This window comes from Schistocerca nitens, chromosome 10, assembly GCF_023898315.1.
Source record: "Schistocerca nitens isolate TAMUIC-IGC-003100 chromosome 10, iqSchNite1.1, whole genome shotgun sequence".
Lineage (NCBI taxonomy): Eukaryota > Metazoa > Arthropoda > Insecta > Orthoptera > Acrididae > Schistocerca > Schistocerca nitens.
Window position 1 is genome coordinate 91,452,598 of NC_064623.1, and position 23,861 is coordinate 91,476,458.

The 23,861-nt window shown below is 44.3% G+C and overlaps 1 protein-coding gene across 11 annotated transcripts in view; it reads left to right on the forward strand.

The window, feature by feature from the left end:
- The window catches only part of LOC126210633 (zinc finger protein 239-like), a 468,318-nt gene that overhangs the window by 168,347 nt on the left and 276,110 nt on the right, over positions 1 to 23,861 (forward strand). For all 11 annotated transcript variants that reach the window (XR_007540715.1, XM_049939948.1, XM_049939947.1 and 8 more), the window contains one exon: positions 972 to 1,021. Coding sequence is in view for 10 of the 11 variants with exons in the window: in XM_049939948.1 (XP_049795905.1) it covers positions 972 to 1,021 (50 nt within the window). In the remaining variant the exon portion in view is untranslated. The remainder of the gene's footprint in view (positions 1 to 971; positions 1,022 to 23,861) is intronic.

Sequence of the window (23,861 nt, forward strand, 5' to 3'; positions counted from 1 at the left end):
GATGTGCTATTCACAGATGAGTCCAGATATCATCTGACATAAAGTGGTGGATGTGTTTGTGCAGTATCTGCCAAATGTTGTCCAGGAATTACAAATATTTTCAAGGTTCTGTGTTGACTGCCATATAGATCTTGTTGTTGCCCATGGTTGCCTTACCACCTGGCAGTACATTGTATGTATATTGTTGGACCATGTGATCACTTTTGCATACGGTGGTGGCCCTGAATTGCTTTAATGCCACAGCCTATATGGTGGGCATCAGCAGGGTTGTCTTGTGAAGTCTGGACATTGAAGTAATGGAATGGCTGGTGCTGAGTCCCAACCTAAACACCATCGTGCATATGTGGGATGTGCTTGGCAGATGCATTTGTGGTCATCCTGTTCCATCACAGTCTCTCCAACAAATGTCAAGTGCCCTTATTTGAAGAATGGGAATAGATATCACAGGGGTGACCTCCGTACACTTATATGGAGTGTGCTGTATAGGTTTCAGGCAGCATTAAATGCTCCAGGACACACACTGCTGAAGCTCTGAAAATCCAATGAAAAGCACCCAAGGTGACAGCTGTTTCCACTCTGTTTTTGACATCTGTGAAACATATCAATTCTTTTTGTGTAAATAATAGAGGATGGAATGATGTTTCATTGTTAAGTTAATTTGTGAAAGATGAAAAGGTATAATTTGGTAACATACCCAGTTCTCAGTTATTGCTCAGTGGAGTGTCGCAGATGCTCAGAGTCCTATTCCCATGATTTTTTAAAAATAGTGTATATGTTGGTATTTGAGAAAAGTGTCAGAAATAATATCCTTTGACATTCGACAAAAAATCTCATTTCAACTGTTGGAATACTGTTCTCATTAGCTTTGCAAATGGTCCATATTTCAGCACCATCTGATCTGTTATTATTACTACCACTACTACTACTACCACCACTACTACAACTATTAATGGTCTTAATCCTTCTTTCAGGAGCTCAAACATGGAGTGGAGTCAACAAGCAGTGACAGTGAACCAGAAAGGTATTGTACAGATTTTTGTATCTCCTCTTTTTCATTTTGTGCATGGATGGCTTTGCAGCTTCATATTGTAAGCACAGCAGTGGAATAGAACGCTATACTTTTATGTACACAGAGTATTAAATGCTGGTTACTGGTGTCTGTAATGCTTACATACTTGATTTGATGATTTGGAAATATAATGCCTTTGTTCATTTTTTATGCAAAGGGTAGGTGTACATTCAGGTCTGCAACATTGAACAGGGATTACTATCCAGATCTCTGCTACTCATCATAAAATTCTCAAAACTAACTTTTACATATATCCAGACAAGTTCTAGGTGACTTTCCAAATGGCCAACACCAACCTGTCTTGTAAGAAGCATGGTGTCAGTTTCCAGTTATTTAATCCATTCCTAGAACTGAGATGTCACTTTCAGTGAGCAAACTGAGAAACATTTTCTAGAGAATCTGATAAAGCAATCAGATAGATGCAGCTTCATCTAAAAATTATGACAGATTTGTTGATGCTGTAATTGCGACTCCAAATAAATGTGTACCAAAGATTTACCATAAGGAATATATTCCAGAGTAGAGGCAGGAATATGAAGAACATTATGAATCACAAATAGTAGATGCAGATTTCGACCTAGCTCATGAACTGTGTGAAGAGTGAATGAATCGAAAAGAATGGATCGAAACAACAACCATGTTGGGATGTAAGAAATCAAGTCACCAGTCCTGGAGTTTGCTGAAGAAGTTGTGTATAAGCAGCCCACCAATTGTTGTATGGTACTCAGTGACACCATACGAAATAGCAAACAGAATTGCTTCACCTCAAAAAGCTGACAAGATAAACAACATACTTGAAAAATAAAAGTAGTAGTTTAAATCAAACAATGGGAAATCCAGAATGGAATGTAACAATATTATGAGAAGGAAAGCTGCTACTCACCATATAGTAAAGATGCTGAGTTGCAGCTAGGCACAACAAAAAGATTTTCACACTTAGAGCTTTTGGACAATGGCCTTTGTCAACAACACACACACACACACACACACACACACACACACACACACAACTCATACACACGACTGCAGTCTCAGGCAACTGAAACCACTTGAGTGTTGTGCCTGTCTGCGACTCAGCATCTCAGCTATATGGTGAGTAGCAACTTTCCATCTCATAACATTGTTACAAAGAAGTAGTTTAGTAACAGTCAGCAAATAACACCTGCCAATACACAATTGTCTTAGGGCTTCACACTAGAGGGACTAGATACGGCACCCCAGGATGTAAAGACAGGGAAGTTAACTGGTAACGATGGGATACATCCCAAGGTTTTAGCATACTGTGTATGGGTAAACAAATTTCTTAACCAATCCTATAGTTGGGATGTAGTGTGGCGTAGCAGCAAGATGGCAGTGCTAAGCAGTGTGGAACATCCCGGCTCATCTCGGTGAGTTCTGTTTGATGAGCTATAAATGCAGTTGGCTTCTAACCCAGAATTGTGGGAACAACTGAACTAGCCTGCCACAGGGTTTGCTTGGCCTTATGTACCCAACAGGCAAAGTACGTTTGCGACCATGTGACATGTGACATGTGGATAGTGTTTGTTGATCATAGCAGTGCCACCAGTTTCCAGATGCAGGTGCTTCTCGAAGGTGTAGCTAGTTCCACTGGTGGAGCCTGTAACAAAATGCATATAAACATACTGTTTGTATACAGCACTGCGTTGTGACGTATTGCTTGTTTTGTACAAATACACAAAAAACTCGGTAAGAGAGACACTTGTGGGTGACAGATAGGCAGCCCTGTAGGGTGGAGACATTGGACTGACAGCAAACATAAGTATAACTAGTATTCACAGAACTTGTGAACATGCACACTACAATTGTGAATTTCCATGAAGATTTTGACAAGGCATCGATCTCGGCAAAGTTTAAGACTGTTATTTTTTGGAAGTATGTGGCTGACACTTTTGTAGAGTGACCCCATGATGAAAAGAAACTTCATCAGTTTCTGCACCATCATTTGTTAGAATATTAGATTCACCAATGGGCTGGGAAAGGATAGATACCTCTCTTTCAGGTATGTCTTGATTTTTAATTTTTGATTTTTAATAAAACATGCAGCAGCCTGAGACGTGGTGTCTTCCACAAGCAGACTAACACATATGTTTACCTGTGACTGGGCAATTGTTATCATCTTCTGCGGATGAATATTATGTGCCCAATGCATTTTTTCAACGGTTAATGTATGATTGTTGATAAGAACAATCTACAGGATGAACACCACAAAAAAGTTTTTGAAAAGAATGGTTATCCACCATGGCAGATCCACAAAGCTTTGCAATGAAATCTGAAGGTGTGTGGCTTACCTCATGAGGCTGAAGAGGAAATGTTCTAGTCTCAGGCCTTCCCAGTATTCGCAGGGAACCTGTCTTCTAAAAGAAAAGGAAAAAAAGGTGAAATATTTTATAAAATAATTTGTGTAAAAGTAAGAAATAAAATACATTAGAGAAACATGTGATGTGCCTTTGAATGATACTCAGGATCAAGTACAGGAAATGAGGTACAAATCAAGAATTTGAAGTATTGTCTATTAAAAATTATTGAAGCTGAAAAACTGTTGGAGCTTTTTTACGCCTTTGGGTATAGATGATAGAAATATGTCAAGGCCACACAACATTGGACAACACGGTCTTTGTAATTCACTAGACAAATATATTGCACTACTCTTTAAAATTCCGAGATTTTAAGTTAAACATTGAAGTTTAAATTTCACTTGGTACCTGATTTGCAATTTTGAGCACCATTCAAAGGTGCATCAAATCTCTCTTTAATCTATTTTATTTCATTCTTTTAGAAAAATCATTTCACAAAACATTTGACTTTTTCAAATTTTTTTGTTTTCAAGTTTTATTCAGAAAGCTTTTTGACACCTGTTTGACATTCCTAGCATCTTATGTTTTGAAAATGTCCTGAATTTGGTGTTAGTAGGGAGGCCTTGAAAAGACAAACTTTTTACCACCCCAATTTCCTCCTAATGTCTTCCGTTCTTGAAATGTCCTAAATTTAATATGTGATTCAAAGGAAGCCTGTTTGTCAGTTACATATCACATAACTACCATTTTTTATGCACAAAATTGCTATGCTTTGAAGAGATGAACTTTTTGACACTTCATTTGCGAATCTACAGCAGCTGGTTGTGAAGTATTTCAGCTTTCCCTCAAATCACAAATGAAGTTTCCTTAATTATCCTGATTACTGTCAGGCAATTAAATTTACTTTTGCAAGAGTAGACCTCACGGTAGTGTTGTATGCCATTATTTGTTCAGTTCCCATTCTTTATATAGCTGTAAAGATTCAGATAAAAAGCCATTACACAATTTTCCCACAAATCACTATTTTTCTTAATTACCCTGATTACCTAGCAATTAACATCATTTTTTGTTGGAACATTTTTTGTTTGAAAACTATACCTTGACTGGTCAGTTTGATAACCCATTTGGTCATTTCCTACTCTTCATGTGTCTATGAAAATTTGGATAAAAACCCACTCTGTAATTTATATGAAGTCTTGTTTTTGTGCCTTTCAAACATTTGACCAATAAAATAAGTTGTAGCCTCTCTAAATGTAGTCAAGGATATTTTCTGCCAGCACCAAAGGTGCTCTTTGTCTCTGTGGAAGGTAGCTAGATTCTATAGAAGGCAGGTATGTATCGATCTGTGTTGTTTGTCGTATATAATTCAAGAACATTGTGTGGAACATTGGTGCTGTACTGGTCTGCGACAGCCTGATAAATTTGCTGTGTCTGAGCAGTGTATACAGGCAAGCCATTCAATGAATGTCCAGATTTCAACCTGTCTTTGATGTTTCTGGTATCCATTTTTGAGGGAAAGTGTTAAAATACATTTGACTAATGATTTAATTAATCATGATGATGGTTTTAACCTTGACTAAACGTGGAATTTGCCACTGGCAACAGTTAACTCTCATGGACAGTGGTATTGTCCCCTGGCAACCAGACTTAATGACACAACATCCTTCATGGTAGCATGTATCTCTGCTGCCCTTGTGTATTCCTTCCAGATTTATTTGCAGTGTACTCCCCCTACTGGGATGTAAGGTGGATGGGGGCACTTTACCATAAGACTTTCTGGCTTGTGCCAAAGGTAACTGAACTCTTGTAGCAAACTATTAGCAGCACACAAAATTTGGGTATGACTGATGGGGGACATGGGTGTTTGGAAAACTGGTTTATTTGGATAATCACACTGTATACTTTTATTTACCAATGTACCAGTAAAAACTATATATATTTTTAATAACATGAGTCCCTTTCATTATTACAAAAGCAAGTACAGTGGGAATGAATGTAGTGCAGTATAGGAAACCAAAAATAATGCATATTGCATATACAGTACGCTTAAAAAAATACTTAGTTTTTGTCTGTTTAAGCAAGGCTTCTCACTTACAAACAGCTAAGTCACAACCTTTTTTTCAGGACAGATCTCTCATACAGTGAGCTTGCAACCATTCCAAGGCAATATCTAAATATGTAAATGCCTTAGAAGCAGCCAGTATATTTTCATCTTCATTTTCTGGACCCTTAGCTGATGAGCTGCTCACAAAGTGAGACTTTATCATTGACAAGGTTTAAAATTTCGCTACCCTGCATAATGCCCTGGATGTGCATCATCGAAACTCGTCCATTCTTGAACATGTTCTTCTTCACATTCATGGCAACTGAATTGTTTTAACATAGTGAGCATTTTGGACATATCATTGTTTGTAATTTTCAGTTAGACTTTCAGAAATATCCACCATGCCCAAAATTTTATTCCAGGACTTCTTTCTTTTTCTTCAAATTGTGTTTCTTGACACCATGCCGAACTGCTCTGATCATGTAGGACACGTCTATCAAGTCAATATTTTTATTATTCCTTAACAGACTTCCTTCTCCCTCATCTTTCCTTTCTAACAATAACTTTTATAACAATTCTTTCCTGTAAATCCATTTGAAAGCCTAAATAATAAAATATTGGGCTGTAATAAGGATTTTACGTTAGGTGGAAGAAACATCTCTTTTAGAACTCATCCCTTTGGTTTGAGATATCACACAATGAAAGAGTTAGTGCATTATTAAGGAGCAATATCATTTTCTCACTCTTACCATTCTTTAACTGGTGTACTTTTACAGAGGGTGCAGAAATTTCCATATATAACTCTGTGAAAATCATACTATCCATCCAGGTTGGCTTTTGTGAGATGTAAACAATAAGTGTAGCTGACATATTCACGTGTTTGACACAATGTGGTTTCTTACTTTTACCAATTTTGAGGATAGGCAATCAATGGCTACTAGTAGCATTAGCACAAGCTAAAGCTGTAATTGCTGACTTCAGGATTGGATGCTGCTAATTTATGATGTGAATCAAGAGTTTTTCTTGGCAAAGGTTTCCAATTGAGCCCAATTTCTTCAGCATTGTGAACATTTTTGAGATCATAATCTTCTTCTCTCAATAAGTCCCTTAGTTTTGTTTTGAAAGAAGCCAGTGCTGAAGAATCAGCAGACATTTTTCTCTTGGTATTTGAAGTTCATGAGTGCCATATCATGGCTTAAGGTGTTTTAAACTGCCTGTGTTTGCTTTAAAATTTGATGGCCCTCCAAGATTTTTATTAAATTGGGACAAGGTATAAGTTCTCCTTATGATGGCTTTTGTGTAAACCATTTACAAGCAGCAGCAGCTAACATCTAGATATTTTTTTCTTTTTCTTTCAGAATAGAAACAGACTTAGTTGTGAAATTATTTACAGTCAATGATGTGTTTCACACCTTTGGAGCATTATCAGATTATGTAAAAGTAGCTGGAAATGAAACCCATCTGACATATAGCCATTTAAAATGGATAATGTATGCAACAGTAACTGGATATATAATCCATCCATCATAAAAACACACAAAATGCAACATGGTCCTTGAACACACCAGACACCACTATAGTAATACAAAATAGGACACACTTACAAAAATAAAGGTGCTATGAGCCGCATGCAGCACAATGTCCTTCTGGCATGCACACAGATGGGTTTCATATCCAGCTGCTTTTACACAATCTGAAGATGCCCCAAAAGAGTGAAACGTGTCATTGACAGTAAATAATTTCACAACTGAGAATGTTTTTATTCTGAAATACTTTTTAACTGGTTGCTGTACCACCCTGCCACAATGAAATGGAATAATTTTTATCTAGATCTATAATCATGGTGAGCTGCATAGTTTTCCAAATTGTCAATCCATCAGCAGAATCAGGCTTAAATATAAAATTTGTGATGCTAGTCTTTTCCTTTTTTATATCTGTAGTTGTAAGTTTACCAAACTTATACTAATTAGGTAAGGTGGTTGTAGACTCGCCTTCCTCCAATCTCATATTTGTCTCTCATAGAAAGGACAAAACGTTTGTGTTTAGGCATTTTATGTCACAAGGTTACTTTACATGACAAATCTGATAGTCATCGAAGCAGAGCACCAATATCTATTGATGGCAACTCGGCATTCATGCAGGGGGGAGGGGGGTGCAAGACAGTAGCGGGTAAGTGGGGGTTACACATGAGCCAGTAACAGTTTAGTTTAGCAGTTGTAAGCATTCCTTTGGTTGACCAACATCCAGATTATCAATGCTGTACTGTATTGTCCTGATGTTCACAGTTCGATTTATGCGACACTTGGTTCCTTTTCATGAGAGTGAGTGTGATTCTCACATCGTAGGTAAATGTAGTCTGTGCAACACAATAAGAGACAAATGTTCAGCCACTTGTCAATCATTATCATTTAGAATATACACTCCTGGAAATTGAAATAAGAACACCGTGAATTCATTGTCCCAGGAAGGGGAAACTTTATTGACACATTCCTGGGGTCAGATACATCACATGATCACACTGACAGAACCACAGGCACATAGACACAGGCAACAGAGCATGCACAATGTCGGCACTAGTACAGTGTATATCCACCTTTCGCAACAATGCAGGCTGCTATTCTCCCATGGAGACGATCGTAGAGATGCTGGATGTAGTCCTGTGGAATGGCTTGCCATGCCATTTCCACCTGGCGCCTCAGTTGGACCAGCGTTCGTGCTGGACGTGCAGACCGCGTGAGACGACGCTTCATCCAGTCCCAAACATGCTCAATGGGGGACAGATCCGGAGATCTTGCTGGCCAGGGTAGTTGACTTACACCTTCTATAGCACGTTGGGTGGCACGGGATACATGCGGACATGCATTGTCCTGTTGGAACAGCAAGTTCCCTTGCCGGTCTAGGAATGGTAGAACGATGGGTTCGATGACGGTTTGGATGTACCGTGTACTATTCAGTGTCCCCTCGACGATCACCAGTGGTGTACGGCCAGTGTAGGAGATCGCTCCCCACACCATGATGCCGGGTGTTGGCCCTGTGTGCCTCGGTCGTATGCAGTCCTGATTGTGGCGCTCACCTGCACGGCGCCAAACACGCATACGACCATCATTGGCACCAAGGCAGAAGCGACTCTCATCGCTGAAGACGACACGTCTCCATTCGTCCCTCCATTCGCGCCTGTCGTGACACCACTGGAGGCGGGCTGCACGATGTTGGGGTGTGAGCGGAAGACGGCCTAACGGTGTGCGGGACCGTAGCCCAGCTTCATGGAGACGGTTGCGAATGGTCCTCGCCGATACCCCAGGAGCAACAGTGTCCCTAATTTGCTGGGAAGTGGCGGTGCGGTCCCCTACGGCACTGCGTAGGATCCTACGGTCTTGGCGTGCATCCGTGCGTCGCTGCGGTCCGGTCCCAGGTCGACGGGCACGTGCACCTTCCGCCGACCACTGGCGACAACATCGATGTACTGTGGAGACCTCACGCCCCACGTGTTGAGCAATTCGGCGGTACGTCCACCTGGCCTCCCGCATGCCCACTATACGGCCTCGCTCAAAGTCCGTCAACTGCACATACGGTTCACGTCCACGCTGTCGCGGCATGCTACCAGTGTTAAAGACTGCGATGGAGCTCCGTATGCCACGGCAAACTGGCTGACACTGACGGTGGCGGTGCACAAATGCTGCGCAGCTAGCGCCATTCGACGGCCAACACTGCGGTTCCTGGTGTGTCCGCTGTGCCGTGCGTGTGATCATTGCTTGTACAGCCCTCTCGCAGTGTCCGGAGCAAGTATGGTGGGTCTGACACACCGGTGTCAATGTGTTCTTTTTTCCATTTCCAGGAGTGTACTTTTTCTTGCGTTGATATTCACACAAAAAGATAAAAACCCATACATGTTCACATCTCTCAAAAATTGCCCCTGTGAGCATGATTGTTAACCTCCATGACATGGCACATCTAATCAAATATCAATACTATTTATATTATTATCCAACCAGATATTCCAGCCTGAACATTTGTGTTTGTCAGCTCAAAATAAAACCCTTCAGCATTGCAATTGGCTTTATTGTTCATGAAGCACAACTACTATTAGCTAAGGCTGAAAACCAGAGTGAAGAGTAGAGCATGCTGGAAAAATCCTACTTTTCTTCCATTTGTTGGCGATATTTATCTCAAGATAGCCATAAGTCTCCAGAAATATAGATCACAGTGACTTTCTGCCCAACATGTAAGATGGCTGACCTTATTTCGATCAGTAAATTACGATCTGTAATTGTGGGTGACTGTTTTATTTTTCCAGTATGCTATGACTTACATAGGCCAGACTATGTTCACCATGGAAGAATGTTGCACTGACCATTAGTGCTGTACCTACCTTTTACAACCAATGCCATATGAAGCAATAATAATATTGGCCACATCACATCTTTTTGAGATTCCATTAATAAAAAATATTGTGGAAATACACATGGCAGGTATCTGATACTGAGGGTCTTGATTAACCTGTTAATGCAGTAAATTTGAAAAAGTTACTATTTAGGTATAGACTAATAGGCCAAAATATTATCACCATTTAACATTTTGAGCTGTCGAATATTTTGCCAGATGTCAGCATAATTCTTGCATGATATTTCAACTTTGTAACTCGTTATCTTCATTAGGTGCTACCTGAGACTGGTCATGAGCAGTGAATGGAATGGATTCACTATTTGTACCTAGGCTCTTCCCCCTCCAACATCAGTTCCAGGCATTCCAGCTGTGTTTCACTCCTTTGTGCAGCATCCTTAGTCCAGAGTGCCTGTCCATGGACTGGCATTCCATTTTTCATCTTTTGTGTTTCCTGGTGTTTTTTCTGCAGTCCGCTCCCACTAGCAACTTTCTAAGGTGTTCCTGTTGTGACTCGCCGATCATTCAAAGCGCCGCCGCGCAATTACGCGCGTCCTCCACGTGCGGCGCTGTCTGCCAGCCATGCAGCAGCTGCGCCACCTAAGCGGCCAGCCGAGCAGCGGCCGCTAGACTGGGATTCGGGGCTCATTCGAATGCTAACGTGTTCACATGTCTTGCTTGTCAACTTACTCTGTGACTTATATGTGTTGTGTCGTTCTGAAATATATCTGTTAAACTTGACGTTCTAACAATTGGCGACGAGGTAGTGGATTTTTCCTTTTCACCGTTGACCCACAGGGTTCCATGGCTACTGTCGAGCAACTATTGCAAAATCTCCTTGAACAGCAAACGCTTCTAACAGCGGCGATTCGCGATTTCGTCGCGGCGTCAAATGCGGGGCGTTTCTCGTCGTTGGCTGTACCTCCTTTTCCTCCTTACGACGAGACGGCGGAAGACTGGTCTGATTATGAAAAACGTCTTCGACGGCACTTCTTGGCATTTCATGTCACGGACGAACAACCATGCAAGTCTCTGTTCCTTTCCTGGATTTCACCTCAAATGTATCGATTGTTGTCGCAATTGGCTCCTTTGAAGGATCCTGCATCTTTGTCCTTTGCTGAAATGTGCTCACTTCTGTCTGTCTATTTTCAAAAGCAAACGCATGTGGTAGCCTCTCGTGTTGCCTTTTATCGTTGTCAAAAACAGCCACATCAATCCTATCGCGCTTGGGCTGCTGAACTTCACGGCCTCAGTCGAAAGTGTCAATTTGTTACTGACGTTCACAAAGAATCCTATGCCGATTCCATGGTACGGGATGCTATTATCCGGTCGGCGTCCGACAAAGAAGTTCGGCAACGTGCCCTTCAGTTGGCGAATCCGACTCTAGATGAAGTTCTCTCCATTGGGCAGTCTTTTGAAATTTCTCGCGCCGCTAGGGCGCAAATAGAGGCGTGGGGTGATGTCGGGGAAATACAACCTTTGTGCGCTGTTGACGACGCGTGCGGCGTGTCCCCGCCGGCCGACGTGGCCGCAGTGCGCTCCCACGCGCAGCCTCGGCCTAGCCGTAAACAACCCGCTAAGAAACTGCAGCAAAACCCCCGGCAACTTCCTTCATGTCCGCGGTGTTTTACGAAACATTCACGCGAGGATTGTCCCCAACGTTGGGCTGTGTGTCACAATTGCAAAAAGAAAGGTCATGTGTCTTCCGTTTGCAAATCCGACCGCATACATGATGTTCATGAACATGACGCTGATTCTGATTCTGTGTTGTCTGTAAATTGCACTTCTTCCCTTTCAGGGAAGTTATTCCTCACTGTCCAAATCCTTGGTCGAGATGTTCGCATGCAAGTGGATACCGGTTCTGCTGCCACTATAATTAATTCTCAGACGTATCTTCAGTTGGGTTCTCCACTCCTGTCACCTGTCATTCGGCAATTACGGACGTACAATAAACAGAAGATTTCTCTCTTGGGACAGTTTAATGCTGAGGTATCTTACAAATCCGTCGTTCGCACCGTTCCCATATTTGTAGTCGACCAGAGCAACACGGAAAATCTTTTTGGTTTCGATGCCTTTCGCGTTTTTTGGGTTCTCCATAGATGACTCTGTCAATATTGTCTCTGATGCTATTCCTTATGCTCAACTGGATTCATTGTCGACGACATTTTCGTCCCTTTTTTCTCCTGGGTTAGGCCGTGCAAACGACTTTGAAGCTCATATCACGCTCAAACCCACTGCTCGGCCTAAGTTTTTTCGGGCTCGGCCCATTCCTGTGGCCCTTCGTGATCGGGTAATACGGGAGTTGGATCGTCTCACTACTTCAGGGGTCTTGCTTCCTGTCACTTCCAGTGAGTGGTACTCTCCTGTCGTTGTCGTTGCTAAGCCAAATGGTGGTATTCGTCTTTGTGGCGATTTCAAAGCCACTGTAAATGCTCAATGCCTCATCGACACTTACCCTATGGCAGAATGAAGGCTTTCACGACCGGGTGACATGGCTGTTGATATACTTTCCGGGATGTGAGGTTGTGGTCCAAGAACTTTTCTGCTCCTTACGTTTCGTCCAGAATTGCGCAGGACTTCCTCAGAGGCGCTGCTCCGCTGTCTTGCCGACTGACTGACTCATATATAAAAGACTCGCGTCATTTTATTGAAAAACTAGAGGGACTAACTCTGGCCCCTGAAGATATTCTTGTAAGTTTTGACATTGTGTCCTTATTCACAATGATTCCTGTTAACGAAGTTATGATTTTCATAGCGGATATTTTTCCAGAAGATTTGACTGTTCTTTTCAGACATTGTCTTACATCAAGTCAGTTCCAGTGGGATAATGAATTTTATGAACAACTTGATGGAGTAGCAATGGGTAATCCATTAGGCCCTGCGATTGCCAATCTTTATATGGAGAAGTTTGAACAATCAGCCCTAGACAAAGCTAATAACAAACCATCTCGTTGGTATCGATATGTAGATGACACATTTGTGGTTTGGTCCCATGGCAGAAAGGCCTTGGACGATTTCTTTGATTATCTAAATAAAATTCACCCAAAAATACAGTTTACCATGGAAATAGAAAAGGATAACAGAATATCTTTCTTGGATGTCTTAGTTATGAGACGGTCCGATAGAAGCTTGGAATATAAAGTTTTTCGGAAGGCAACACATACGGACAGACATTTACATAAAAATTCTAATCATCATCCTCAACAAAAAAGAGGTGTCATAAAAAGTCTTGTCGATCGAGCGGAACGGATATGTACACCTGAACATTTGGATGCTGAAGTGAAACATCTGAAGCAGGCTTTTGAAAAAAACGGCTACTCAAGGAAAGAGATAAATAGAATTTTGCGTCCAAGGAACAGAAATCCGAAAGATGAGAATGAACCACAACGACAGAAATATACCGTAGTTCTCCCTTTTATTAAAAAAGTAACAGATCGGATCGGTAAGATTTTACGAAAACATGACATAAAACCGATCTTTAAACCAACAAAGAAAATAAGTCAAGTACTACGATCTGTGAAGGATAAACGCCCTCCCCTGTCGACATGTGGTGTGTATAAAATTCCATGTACCTGTGGTAAAGTTTACATTGGTACTACCAAAAGAAGCGTAAACACGCGACTGAAAGAGCAGAAAAGTCTTTGTCGACTTGGAAAAATAGAAAAGTCAGCTGTAGCGGAACATGCTCTTCAACCAGGCAACCACCAAGTGATGTTTTCGGATACCGAAGTTTTATCTACAACGTTAAATTACTATCCACGGCTATATAGAGAAGCTATCGAAATTTATAAACATCATGATAATTTTAATAGGAAAGAGGAGGCTATGAAACTTAGCGATATATGGACAGTGGCTCTACAAAATTACTAACAATTTTTATCTTGGACAAGGTGGTAATCGATAGTCAACCTCATCTTTGCTATGGATTATCAGTGGCTCTACAAAATTGCTAACAATTTTTATCTTTGACAAGGTGGTAATCGATAGTCAACCTTATCTTTGCTATGGATTATCACTGCTCATCACGTGTCACCTGAACCACGCCCCCCTTTCTCACAATATATAAGTCGCTCTCAGACACCCGACCAGTCCTCATGTTCCTTAAACCCGGCAAACCACCGTCCGCCGTCTCCTCCTACCGCCCCATCAGCCTTACCTCGGTCTTCAGCAAGGTCCTGGAATCTATCCTCACCCGCCGCATCCACCAGCATCTCCGCCAGCACCGCCTTCTTCCCGTTACCCAGTGTGGCTTTCGGCCGTCCTTCTCTTCCAACGACCTTCTCCTTCACCTCACTCATCTCCTTTCCGAACAGCTTAATTCCCGTCGCTCCGCAATCTTCCTCTCCCTGGACCTCGAACGTGCCTATGACCGCGTATGGCATTCCGGTCTCCTCTTCAAGCTCCAAACCTTCGCCCTTCCCATTAACTACGTCCGTCTGATCGGCTCCTTTCTCTCCCGCCGTCCTTCCTATGTCACCATCCATAACGCAGATTCCTACACCTTTTTCCCCTCTGCCGGTGTGCCCCAAGGCTCCGTCCTCTCCCCCCTTCTGTACCTCTTGTACACGGCGGACATGCCGCCGCCGCCAGCCCCCGTCCACCTTCTCCAGTTTGCCGATGACACCGCCTTCCTTGCCCTTGCCCCCACCCTGCAACGCTCCCAACACCTTCTCCAATCCCATCTTGACCGGTTCACCGCTTGGTGCAACCAGTGGTTGCTCAAGGTCAATCCTTCCAAAACCCAGGCGATCATTGTGGGCAAAACCACCCCTTCCTTCCGCCTCCTTGATTTCTATCTCACCGTTTATGGCCGTCCCATCGCTCTCACCCCCACCCTTAAGTACCTTGGCGTCACCCTCGACCATCGCCTCTCCTGGACTCCCCATCTCCAGACAATCCAAGCCAAGGCACGTTCCCGACTCCGTCTCCTCAAGCTCCTTTCCGGCCGTACGTGGGGTCTGGACCCCTCCACCATCCTCCACACCTATAAGTCCCTCATCCGCCCTATCCTCTGCTACGCCCATCTAGCCTGGATCTCCGCCCCCCCTTCCTTTTATAAATCCCTCCAAATCCTTGAACGCCATGCTCTCCGCCTTGCCTATCGCATCCGTCTCCCCTCCCCCACGCGGATCCTGTATGATCTTATCCCCTTCCCCCACCTCCTCCTCTTCCTCGAAAGGATACGAATCCTATACACCTCCCGTAAACTCGATCCTCCTCACCCGCTCATCTCCCCGATCCTCTCCCACCCCCGCCCGCTGCCGCGCCTATACTCCCATATCCCACCCGGTCTCCATCTCTCCACCCTCCTTACCCTCTCCCAAGGTGGCTTCCGCCAGCTCCCCCTCCCTGATGATGTCCTCCTTCCCTGCATCTACCCCTCCTATCAACTTTGATCCACCCCCCCACCTCCTGTGTCCTATCCTTTAGGCACCCTCCCTCCCTCCCTTCCCTTCCCTTCTCTTTCCTTTCCCCCTTCCCTCCTCCCCTCTCCCCCGGGCTTCCCCTCCCCCTTCCTCCCTCCTCCTCTCTCCTTTGCCCATGGCATCTCTGCTCTCCCCTCTCCCATTCCCCTTCCCCTTCCTCCTCCTCCACCTCCTCTCTTGGCAGGTCCCCGGACTCGTACACGCTCAGTGAACATTCGCGCGCCGGAGATCATCGCCGTCAGTGTTTCGTGTGTGTGCCTTCGTTTGTGTGTAGTGTTGTTCGCCGTCACGCCACCACCGTTCACGTGCCGTCGCCATCATCATCCGTGTTCTGTGCATCGTGTCGCCCAGTGTTAGTGATGTTTCTCGTCCAGCGTGAACGGCTCCATGTTTTTTCGATTTTTAGTGTCTACCTTTTTTGACCACCGTTTTTACTGTCTGCTCTGTGCCACCTTTCTGTACTACTTGTTGCCAAACTCAAGGCTGAAGAGCGGCGTATTGTGCTGCTGACAGCCCGCCTTTGTATAAGGTGTTAAAATAACAATAAAGGAAAAAAAAAACCCGACCAGTCAGTCGGCAAGACTCAGCGGAGCAGCGCCTCTGAGGAAGTCCAGCGCAGTTCTGGACGAAACGTAAGGAGCAGAAAAGTTCTTGGACCACGACCTCACATCCCGGAAAGTATATCAACAGCCACTTATCCTATGCCCCGTTCTGAAGAACTGTTCACTAAACTTGCTGTCAGAAGCTTATCATCAACTTCCTCTCGACGCTGCTTCCCGGCAGTTTCTGGTCCTTAACACGCCTTTCGGCCTCTATCAATACCAACGCTTGCCATTCGGGGTTGCTAGCGCCCCTGCTCTCTTTCAGCGATTCTTGGAACAATTATTGCTCCCTGTCCCTGGGTGTATCAATTACATGGACGACATTGTTGTCACTGGCTCCACCACTGAAGAACATCTTCAAAATCTCCGCACACTTTTTCATGTCTTACAGACTGCCGATCTTAAGTGTAATCTTCAGAAATCACAATTTTTTCAGGCATCTATCACGTACTTGGGGTTTCAACTCTCTCGGGATGGTATTCGTCCGCTTCAGCAAACTGTCGCTTCCTCGTCCTACATCTATGAAGGAACTGCAGGCCTTCTTGGGGAAAATAGCATACTATCACAAGTTTTTACCGTCTGCGGCTTCGGTGGCTCAGCCGTTGCATCGCCTGTTGCATAAAAACGTGCCTTTTCACTGGTCCGCGTCATGCGATGCGGCTTTCCAGAAATCGAAGACTATGCTGAAACAGGTCCCGTGCCTGGCTACTTATCGACCTGGCCAACATCTTGTTCTTGCCATAGACGCCTCTCAATACGGGGTCGGTGCAGTCCTTGCGCACCGTTTTTCTGACGGTTCGGAACAACCCATTGCTTATGCCTCCAAAACGCTCACGGATGCCGAACAAAAGTATTCTCAAATGGTTCAAATGGCTCTGAGTACTATGGGACTCAACTGCTGAGGTCATAAGTCACCTAGAACTTAGAACTACTTAAACCTAACTAACCTAAGGACAACACACACATCCATGCCCGAGGCAGGATTCGAACCTGCGACCGTAGCGGTCGCGCGGTTCCAGACTGTAGCGCCAGAACCGCTCGGCCACCAGCGGCCGGCAAAAGTATTCTCAAATTGAAAAAGAAGCTTTGGCCATTGTTTATGCTCTTCATAAGTTTGGTGTTTTTCTCTATGGCTCAAAATTTCATCTTGTTGCGGATCACAAACCACTTGTTTCCTTGTTTCATCCATCAACGTCACTTCCCGACAAGGCTGCACACCGCCTCCAGCGTTGGGCTCTTTACTTGTCGCGTTTCAATTATGAGATTCATTTCCGGCCAACGGCTCAACATGCAAATGCTGATGCTCTGTCTCGCCTTCCCATGGATCCTGATCAGGCATTCGATAGGGACGAACTTTTGTGTTTCCACCTGGATGTTGCCGAGCAGTGGGTTGTGGACGGGTTCCCCATCACTGGGGACAGGCTGGCGGCTGCTACGAGTTCTGACCCTACCCTCTCCCGGGTTTTACGCTGTATTCAGAAGGGTTGGCCAGATCGCCCGTCCGCTAAGACTTCTGATGCGTTGCGGAACTACTAAGCTTTGCGCTACCGCCTCACGGCTAGGGATGGTGTTATCCTCCTCTCCACTGACAATGCTTCGCCGCGTGTCGTGGTACCTGCGTCTTTGCGTGCTTCTGTCTTGCGCCTCCTTCACCAAGGGCACTGGGGTGTGTCTCGCACAAAATCTCTGGCGCGCCGTCATGTGTACTGGCCTGGCATCGACTCTGAAATAGCACACATGGTCGCTGCCTGCGGCCCTTGTGCGTCACAGGCCGCTGCCCCGAAGTCATCTTTGTCACCGTGGCCTTCGCCTGAGAAGCCCTGGGAGTGCATTCGTGCTGACTTTGCGAGACCCTTTTTAGGTACTTATTGGCTCCTCGTAATTGACGCCTACTCTAACTTTCCTTTCATTGTCCGTTGCACGTCGCCTACCACCGCGGCAACCAACAGTGGTCTCGCCCGCATTTTTTCTTTGGAAGGCCTCCCCTGTACTCTTGTTACTGATAATGGTCCGCAATTTGCCTCTTCCGAATTTGCGGATTTTTGTGCTCGTCACGGCGTTATGCATGTCACGGCCCCGCCGTTCTATCCACAATCCAACGGTGAGGCTGAACGACTGGTCCGCACATTTAAGGCTCAGATGCGGAAACTTCTGACTTCTTCTGCTGCTGATGATGCGCTTCTCCAGTTTCTGGCGTCTTACCGTTTCACCCCCATGGGCGACCACAGCCCGGCTGAGCTCTTACATGGCCGACAGCCCCGCACGTTACTTTATCTTCTGCGGCCTCCCACCTCACGGCCGCGGGTGCCTTCTCTTGGCCGGTTCACCGCCGACGACCTCGTCTGGGTACAGGGATATGGCAGGCGGCCAAAATGGAGCCCGGGCCGCATCTTAAGACACCGTGGCAGACGCCTGTATGAAATCCAGACGGACACGGGTGTTGCAGTGCGTCATTCGGACCAGCTTCGGCCTCGTGTGTCAGCAACGCCTATTCCGAATGCCGCTACACCACTTTTGGCCCTACCTGACGCTCGGGATCTTGGCATCTCTCAGTACTCACAACGCAGCCCTCACACCGTCATCGCGATGCCAGCACAAGAACGGACGCCACCAGGAGACGTGCCCATGCAGGAACCGGATGACCATCCTCTGTCAGAGCAAATCTACTCGCCTCCTCCTCCAACGGACGCCGACACATCGCCCATGTCTCCTGTCATATCAACTGGACTTGCCGCAACGGGCAGATTGGTGCAGGGGGCCCCAGCAGATTCGACCCCTACGTCTCCTGTCATCTCGACCCGTTATCATCGGGGACACTTCCGTCCGTACGGGAAGCCTCCTCCTCGAGACTTTACGGCGAGTCAAACAACGCCTATGGACGTTAGCCATCTCCAGGACACCTCCATCAAGACCAGTGCAACAGTTTCAAAGGGGGGAAAAGTGTTGTGACTCGCCGATCATTCAAAGCGCCGCCGCGCAATTACGCGCGTCCTCTACGTGCGGCGCTGTCTGCCAGCCATGCAGCAGCTGCGCCACCTAAGCGGCCAGCCGAGCAGCGGCCGCTAGACTGGGACTCAGTGCTCATTCGAATGCTAACGTGTACACATGTCTTGCTTGTCAACTTACTATGTGACTTATATGTGTTGTGTCGTTCTGAAATATATGTGTTAAACTTGACGTTATAACAGTTCCCTCTTCAGTTCCGTGCACCAGGCTAAGCAATGGTGTTTCATCTTCAGTCCCATGCACTTGTCTGTGCATTGGCATTCCATTATCACTAATTGCTTAATAGCATGTTAGTCCATTTTTGGAGCACAGTACAATTGTGTTTCTGAGTAGCGTGGATTTGGCAAGTCCGTGATAGGTTTTCAAAGGTATGTAACACCAGATTTCTACACATAAGTAACACAATTCCCAAAATGGGTTAGTGGTTTGTGGGTACAGAACTGATAGGTGACAGTGCTCCCAATGCGTTCTGTCAGGCAATTTTGTTGCTCTCTTCAAACCACTGTAGCATGATTCTGACTTTGTGGCATGGACAGCTATCATGCTGGGAGGTGTCATCACCAGGGAAGACATCAAGCAAGAACGGACGCATGTGGTCCGTGATAATGTTCACATAGTCAACAGCTGTAATGGCACCTTTGATTACTGACACAGATTCCATGGAAGCCTAGGTGAATGTTCCACATAGCTTAATACTCTCCTGATCAGCCTGCATAAGTGGCACAATCCATGTTTTGGCAGTCATTCAGCTGGATGACAAATTGTCTGGACATGACCATCAAACTGGTGTAACAAGAAACATGATTCACCTGACATCCATTGATTCACAGTTCAATCTTAATGATCGCATACCAGCTGCACTTGTAACTGATATCACTGATCAACATGGGACCACGTGGGGTTTGTTCTTCAGTGGAACACCATGTTCAGCAATGTGTGCACGTTCTGTGATGAACATGGACATCCAACACCCCAGACATCCAGTGCCTTGGACCACCTCATGGTTTCACCATCCTTCAACCACTTTGCATAGATGCTCAAGACAGTAGGATGCTAACAGATGACCAACTTTGCCCTTTAGGAGATGCTTATTCACAGACTCTACTCCATAACAATCTGGCCTTCATCAAGGTTGCTTATGTCAGTGGATTTCACTGTTTGCAGTCATTGTTAGAATGATTCCCCATTCGTCTCTCTCTCTTTCTGCAAGACAATGTGTGTTGGTCATAAAATTTTGGCTCAGCAGTGTATACATAGATATTGAACTTGCAACTTCACTGTCTCCAAAGCTGTGATGACGACTCTGGATAGCTTAGAGTTACTCATTCTTCTTTATCTTTCTCTTTTGCTGTCTTCATTTGACACCTCTGCTTTGAAATTACTCTTTATTTTTATGATGGTAGTCCATAATAACAAATTACATCAAAAACTAAAAAAAATATTATATTACAGTGATAACTTTACCTAGCTGTTACATTGTTATTTGCTTATGGGTGCAGCTGCCATGCTGTTCTGTGTATTGCTCTGGTGTCGGTTGGTCATAATGTTATATTAGGACCGATGAAAACTTTTGTTGCTGTTTCATTTGGAAACAGTGTAATTTTTACTACAAAAATATGTTTTATGAGAATACAAATATATTTGAAGAAAATTACATTTGTTTGACTTTCTAATTTCCTGCTAAAATAAGTCAGTTTCTGGACATTCCTATGACATCATGAATCAGTAAATTATCAGTCAGACACTGAGGACCACAAGACATCTCATATGTTTCCTGAAGTATCTCATTAACAAATAAAGTTATAGGAAATGGTTTTCCCTGATTCAAGAGCTCAGAAACCTATGTGTGATGAAGGCAAGTAAAACATTTTATCGGTCCTATAATGTAGCTGGATAGACAAAATCTACTCACCAAGCAGTGGCAGGAGAACATATGTATAAAAGGCATTATGTATGGAAGCTTTTGGAGCCAGTGGCTCCTCCTCCTGGCAGAAGAGTTGACGGGGAAGGAACAGTGGTGAAGGATAAGGACTGTTGAGGCTTAGGAGAAGTGTTCAGAAAAGTAACCTAGGATGCCAGATCAGGGGAGACTTATTGGACAGATGAGTAGGAAAGACTGATTTTTGGGGACTATACTGTAAGAGATTTGAAAATCAGAGAGCTTAAAGGTGGAAGATAGGGTAGTATCTTGTTGTTCTCATTCTGTTGCCTGCCAACCACTCCCTTCCTCCCTTCCTCCCTTTCCCTCTTCCCACACTTTTGTGTGTTCTGTTTGGGAACAGTTACAGATGCCATGCTGTCCACAGTATCCACCGCAACTGCTGCGAGGATTCCTTTCAAATCTAACATCATTATTTTTGGCCTTGATGCAAGTCATAGTAACCACTCACATTTAGAAGCCATCTGTTGAAATTTTACATCAACATCCATTAATCGGCAAACCACTGTGACGTGCATGACAGAAGGTACTTTCCAATGTACCAGCTAGTATGGCTTTCTTCCATTCTATTTGCATATGGAGAGTGCCACGAATGATTGCTTGAACACGTCTGTGACTGTTCCCTGCTGGTTTGTGTTATCAGATTTAGAGTTCCTATCAGACTTTGCCATTATCTTATACGTGTTGTGAGAACTTTGAACAGGCAGTTATTTTTTTAAGCAGCTCAAGAACTTTACTCTGACAGTTTTTCTCTGAAGTGTGTTTAGAACTTATGATCAGAGTTGTTCTCCTATCTTTTAGAACTGAGGCTCAGTACAGCACTTTGTTTTTCTCATTACCAGACAGATGGGATGTTTTTATGTTCTATTCAGAAGACTTCATTTGGGTTTTTTCTTTAGTAAAATAGTTCAGAACAGCAGAACTTTGTTTTCTCTTTCCAAGGGCTGAAAGACTGTCTGTGCTTAACCAAACGAGTTTAGTTTGTTTCATGCTTCTCAAGATTTGTCAATATTAAGTTGAAGTGTGTTCCTCTCTATTCAAATAAATTTTTTTGTTTTGCATATACTGAGCTATTTGTGCACCACCTACAGCAGACACTTCGGATAACGCAAGCATTTTATTTGCGATATCCTTTGTGGTCTGATTACACTTCCCTAGTGTTCTACCAAAGAACCAAAGGCTGCCGCCTGATACACCTACTAAGCCTAACTGGTCATTTCATGTACCTATGTATTGTTACATATGTGTATTCGTATGAGTTAACCGATTCCAACTGTGAATCTGTCCATATTTCTAGATTTCCAGATAGCATTTGACATGGTGCCCCAGTGTAGACTGTTAAAGAAGGTAGAGGAATATGGAATAGGTTCACAGATATGTGAGTGGCTTGAAGACTTCTCAAGTTGTTGTACCCAGTATGTTGCCCTCAATGGTGAGTTCATCAGAGACAAGGGTACCGTCAGGAGGAAAGTTGATAGGACTGCTGTTATTCTCTATATACTTAAATGACTTAGTGGGCAGGGTGGGCAGCAGTCTGTGATTGTTTGATGAGGTGTATGGTAAGGTGTCGAATTTGAGTGAGTGTAGGATGATACAAAATGACCTTGACAAAATTTCTACTTGGTGTGATAAATGGCAGCTAGCTCTAAATGTAGAAAAATGTAAGTTAATGCATATGAGTAGGAAAACAGACCCATAATGTTTGGATACAGCATTAATAGTATCTTCCTTGATGGAGTAATGTCATTTAAATATCTGGCCATAACAATGCAAAGTGATACAAAGTGGAACAAGCATGTGAGGCATTTGAAGCTGGCCCCAGAATGATTCCATTGCCTCCAATGTACATTGCACAGAAGGACCGTGAAGATAAGATGCAAGAAATTGGGGTTCATATGGAGCCATATAAATAGTCTCTTTTTTCCTTGCTTTGTTTGTGAGTGGAACGGGAAAGAAAATTAGTTGTAGTGGTATGGGGTACACTTCACCGTGTGCCGTAAGGTAGATTGGGGAGTATCGGTATAGATGTAGATTGGTATTGCAATCAAAAGATACTACTTTCTCAATTTTGGGAAGAGCGCAGTTTTACATTACTGAGCATTTAAAGCAAGTTTCCAATTTTTGCACCACTTTGAAATCTTACCGGTATCCAATGGAATATTTTAGTGATTTTTACAGCCCATACTAAATTATTGATAAAGACATTATCTGCAATAACTCATTGGTTATACTAATATTGTCGACATGGTAATTAATATACAGCTTCCCTAGGATGCACTTGAAGTTTCTTCTACATGTACGGGTAACTCTCCATCTGAGATAACAAGCTGCATCCTTCCTACTGAAGGGATTGGGGTGAGTGGTGGATCAGCTCGCCCAGTGGATACCCTATGGACAGGTATGAATGACTTTTATTGACTTCAGTAAATGATGTAGTGAGCCACCACACCTCTTTCTTGTCCCCGGCTGATGCTGAGATGTGGGTGGCTTCTGCCCTGGCTGCTGCGTCGGCACTGTGCTGACAGAAGCCCCATGGTAGTTCAGCAGCCTTTAGATAACACAGCCATTGACTTCAACAGTGAAGTCCTTTCCATGCACAGGGTACGACCACAGCTGGCATGGTGGCAGCGAGCTCCACTAAGATCTCAGTGCCAGCAGCAGCAGGCACAGACAGCAGGTTGGTGGGGCTGTTGCACCGAGTCCCATCGCACTTAGTGCCGGTGGCAGCTGCACCCTAGTCTCAAACCCACGGCTGCTTCTAGTGGTGCCCAGTCATCTCGCTCTCTGGCGTAGCCCTGGTGCCGTGGTGGTGCTGCTGGATTTTGGTGACGAGAAATGATCCTCCACCTCGAAATTCAGACTGAATCGTGTGCATGTGGCATTGATTTGTTTCACTAAAACGTGGTATCTAATCAAGTCACCCATAACAAGACTTGCCTTGGTGTGGTGGCATTGCCCTGTTACACTGGCAGCTGCTGACTTGAAGCTGTTAACGCAACACTCCATGGCAGCTTCCACACTACTGCTCATTACTTTTGCTAAAGATGTATAACTTTTGTTCAAAGACTGAATAGCGGAAT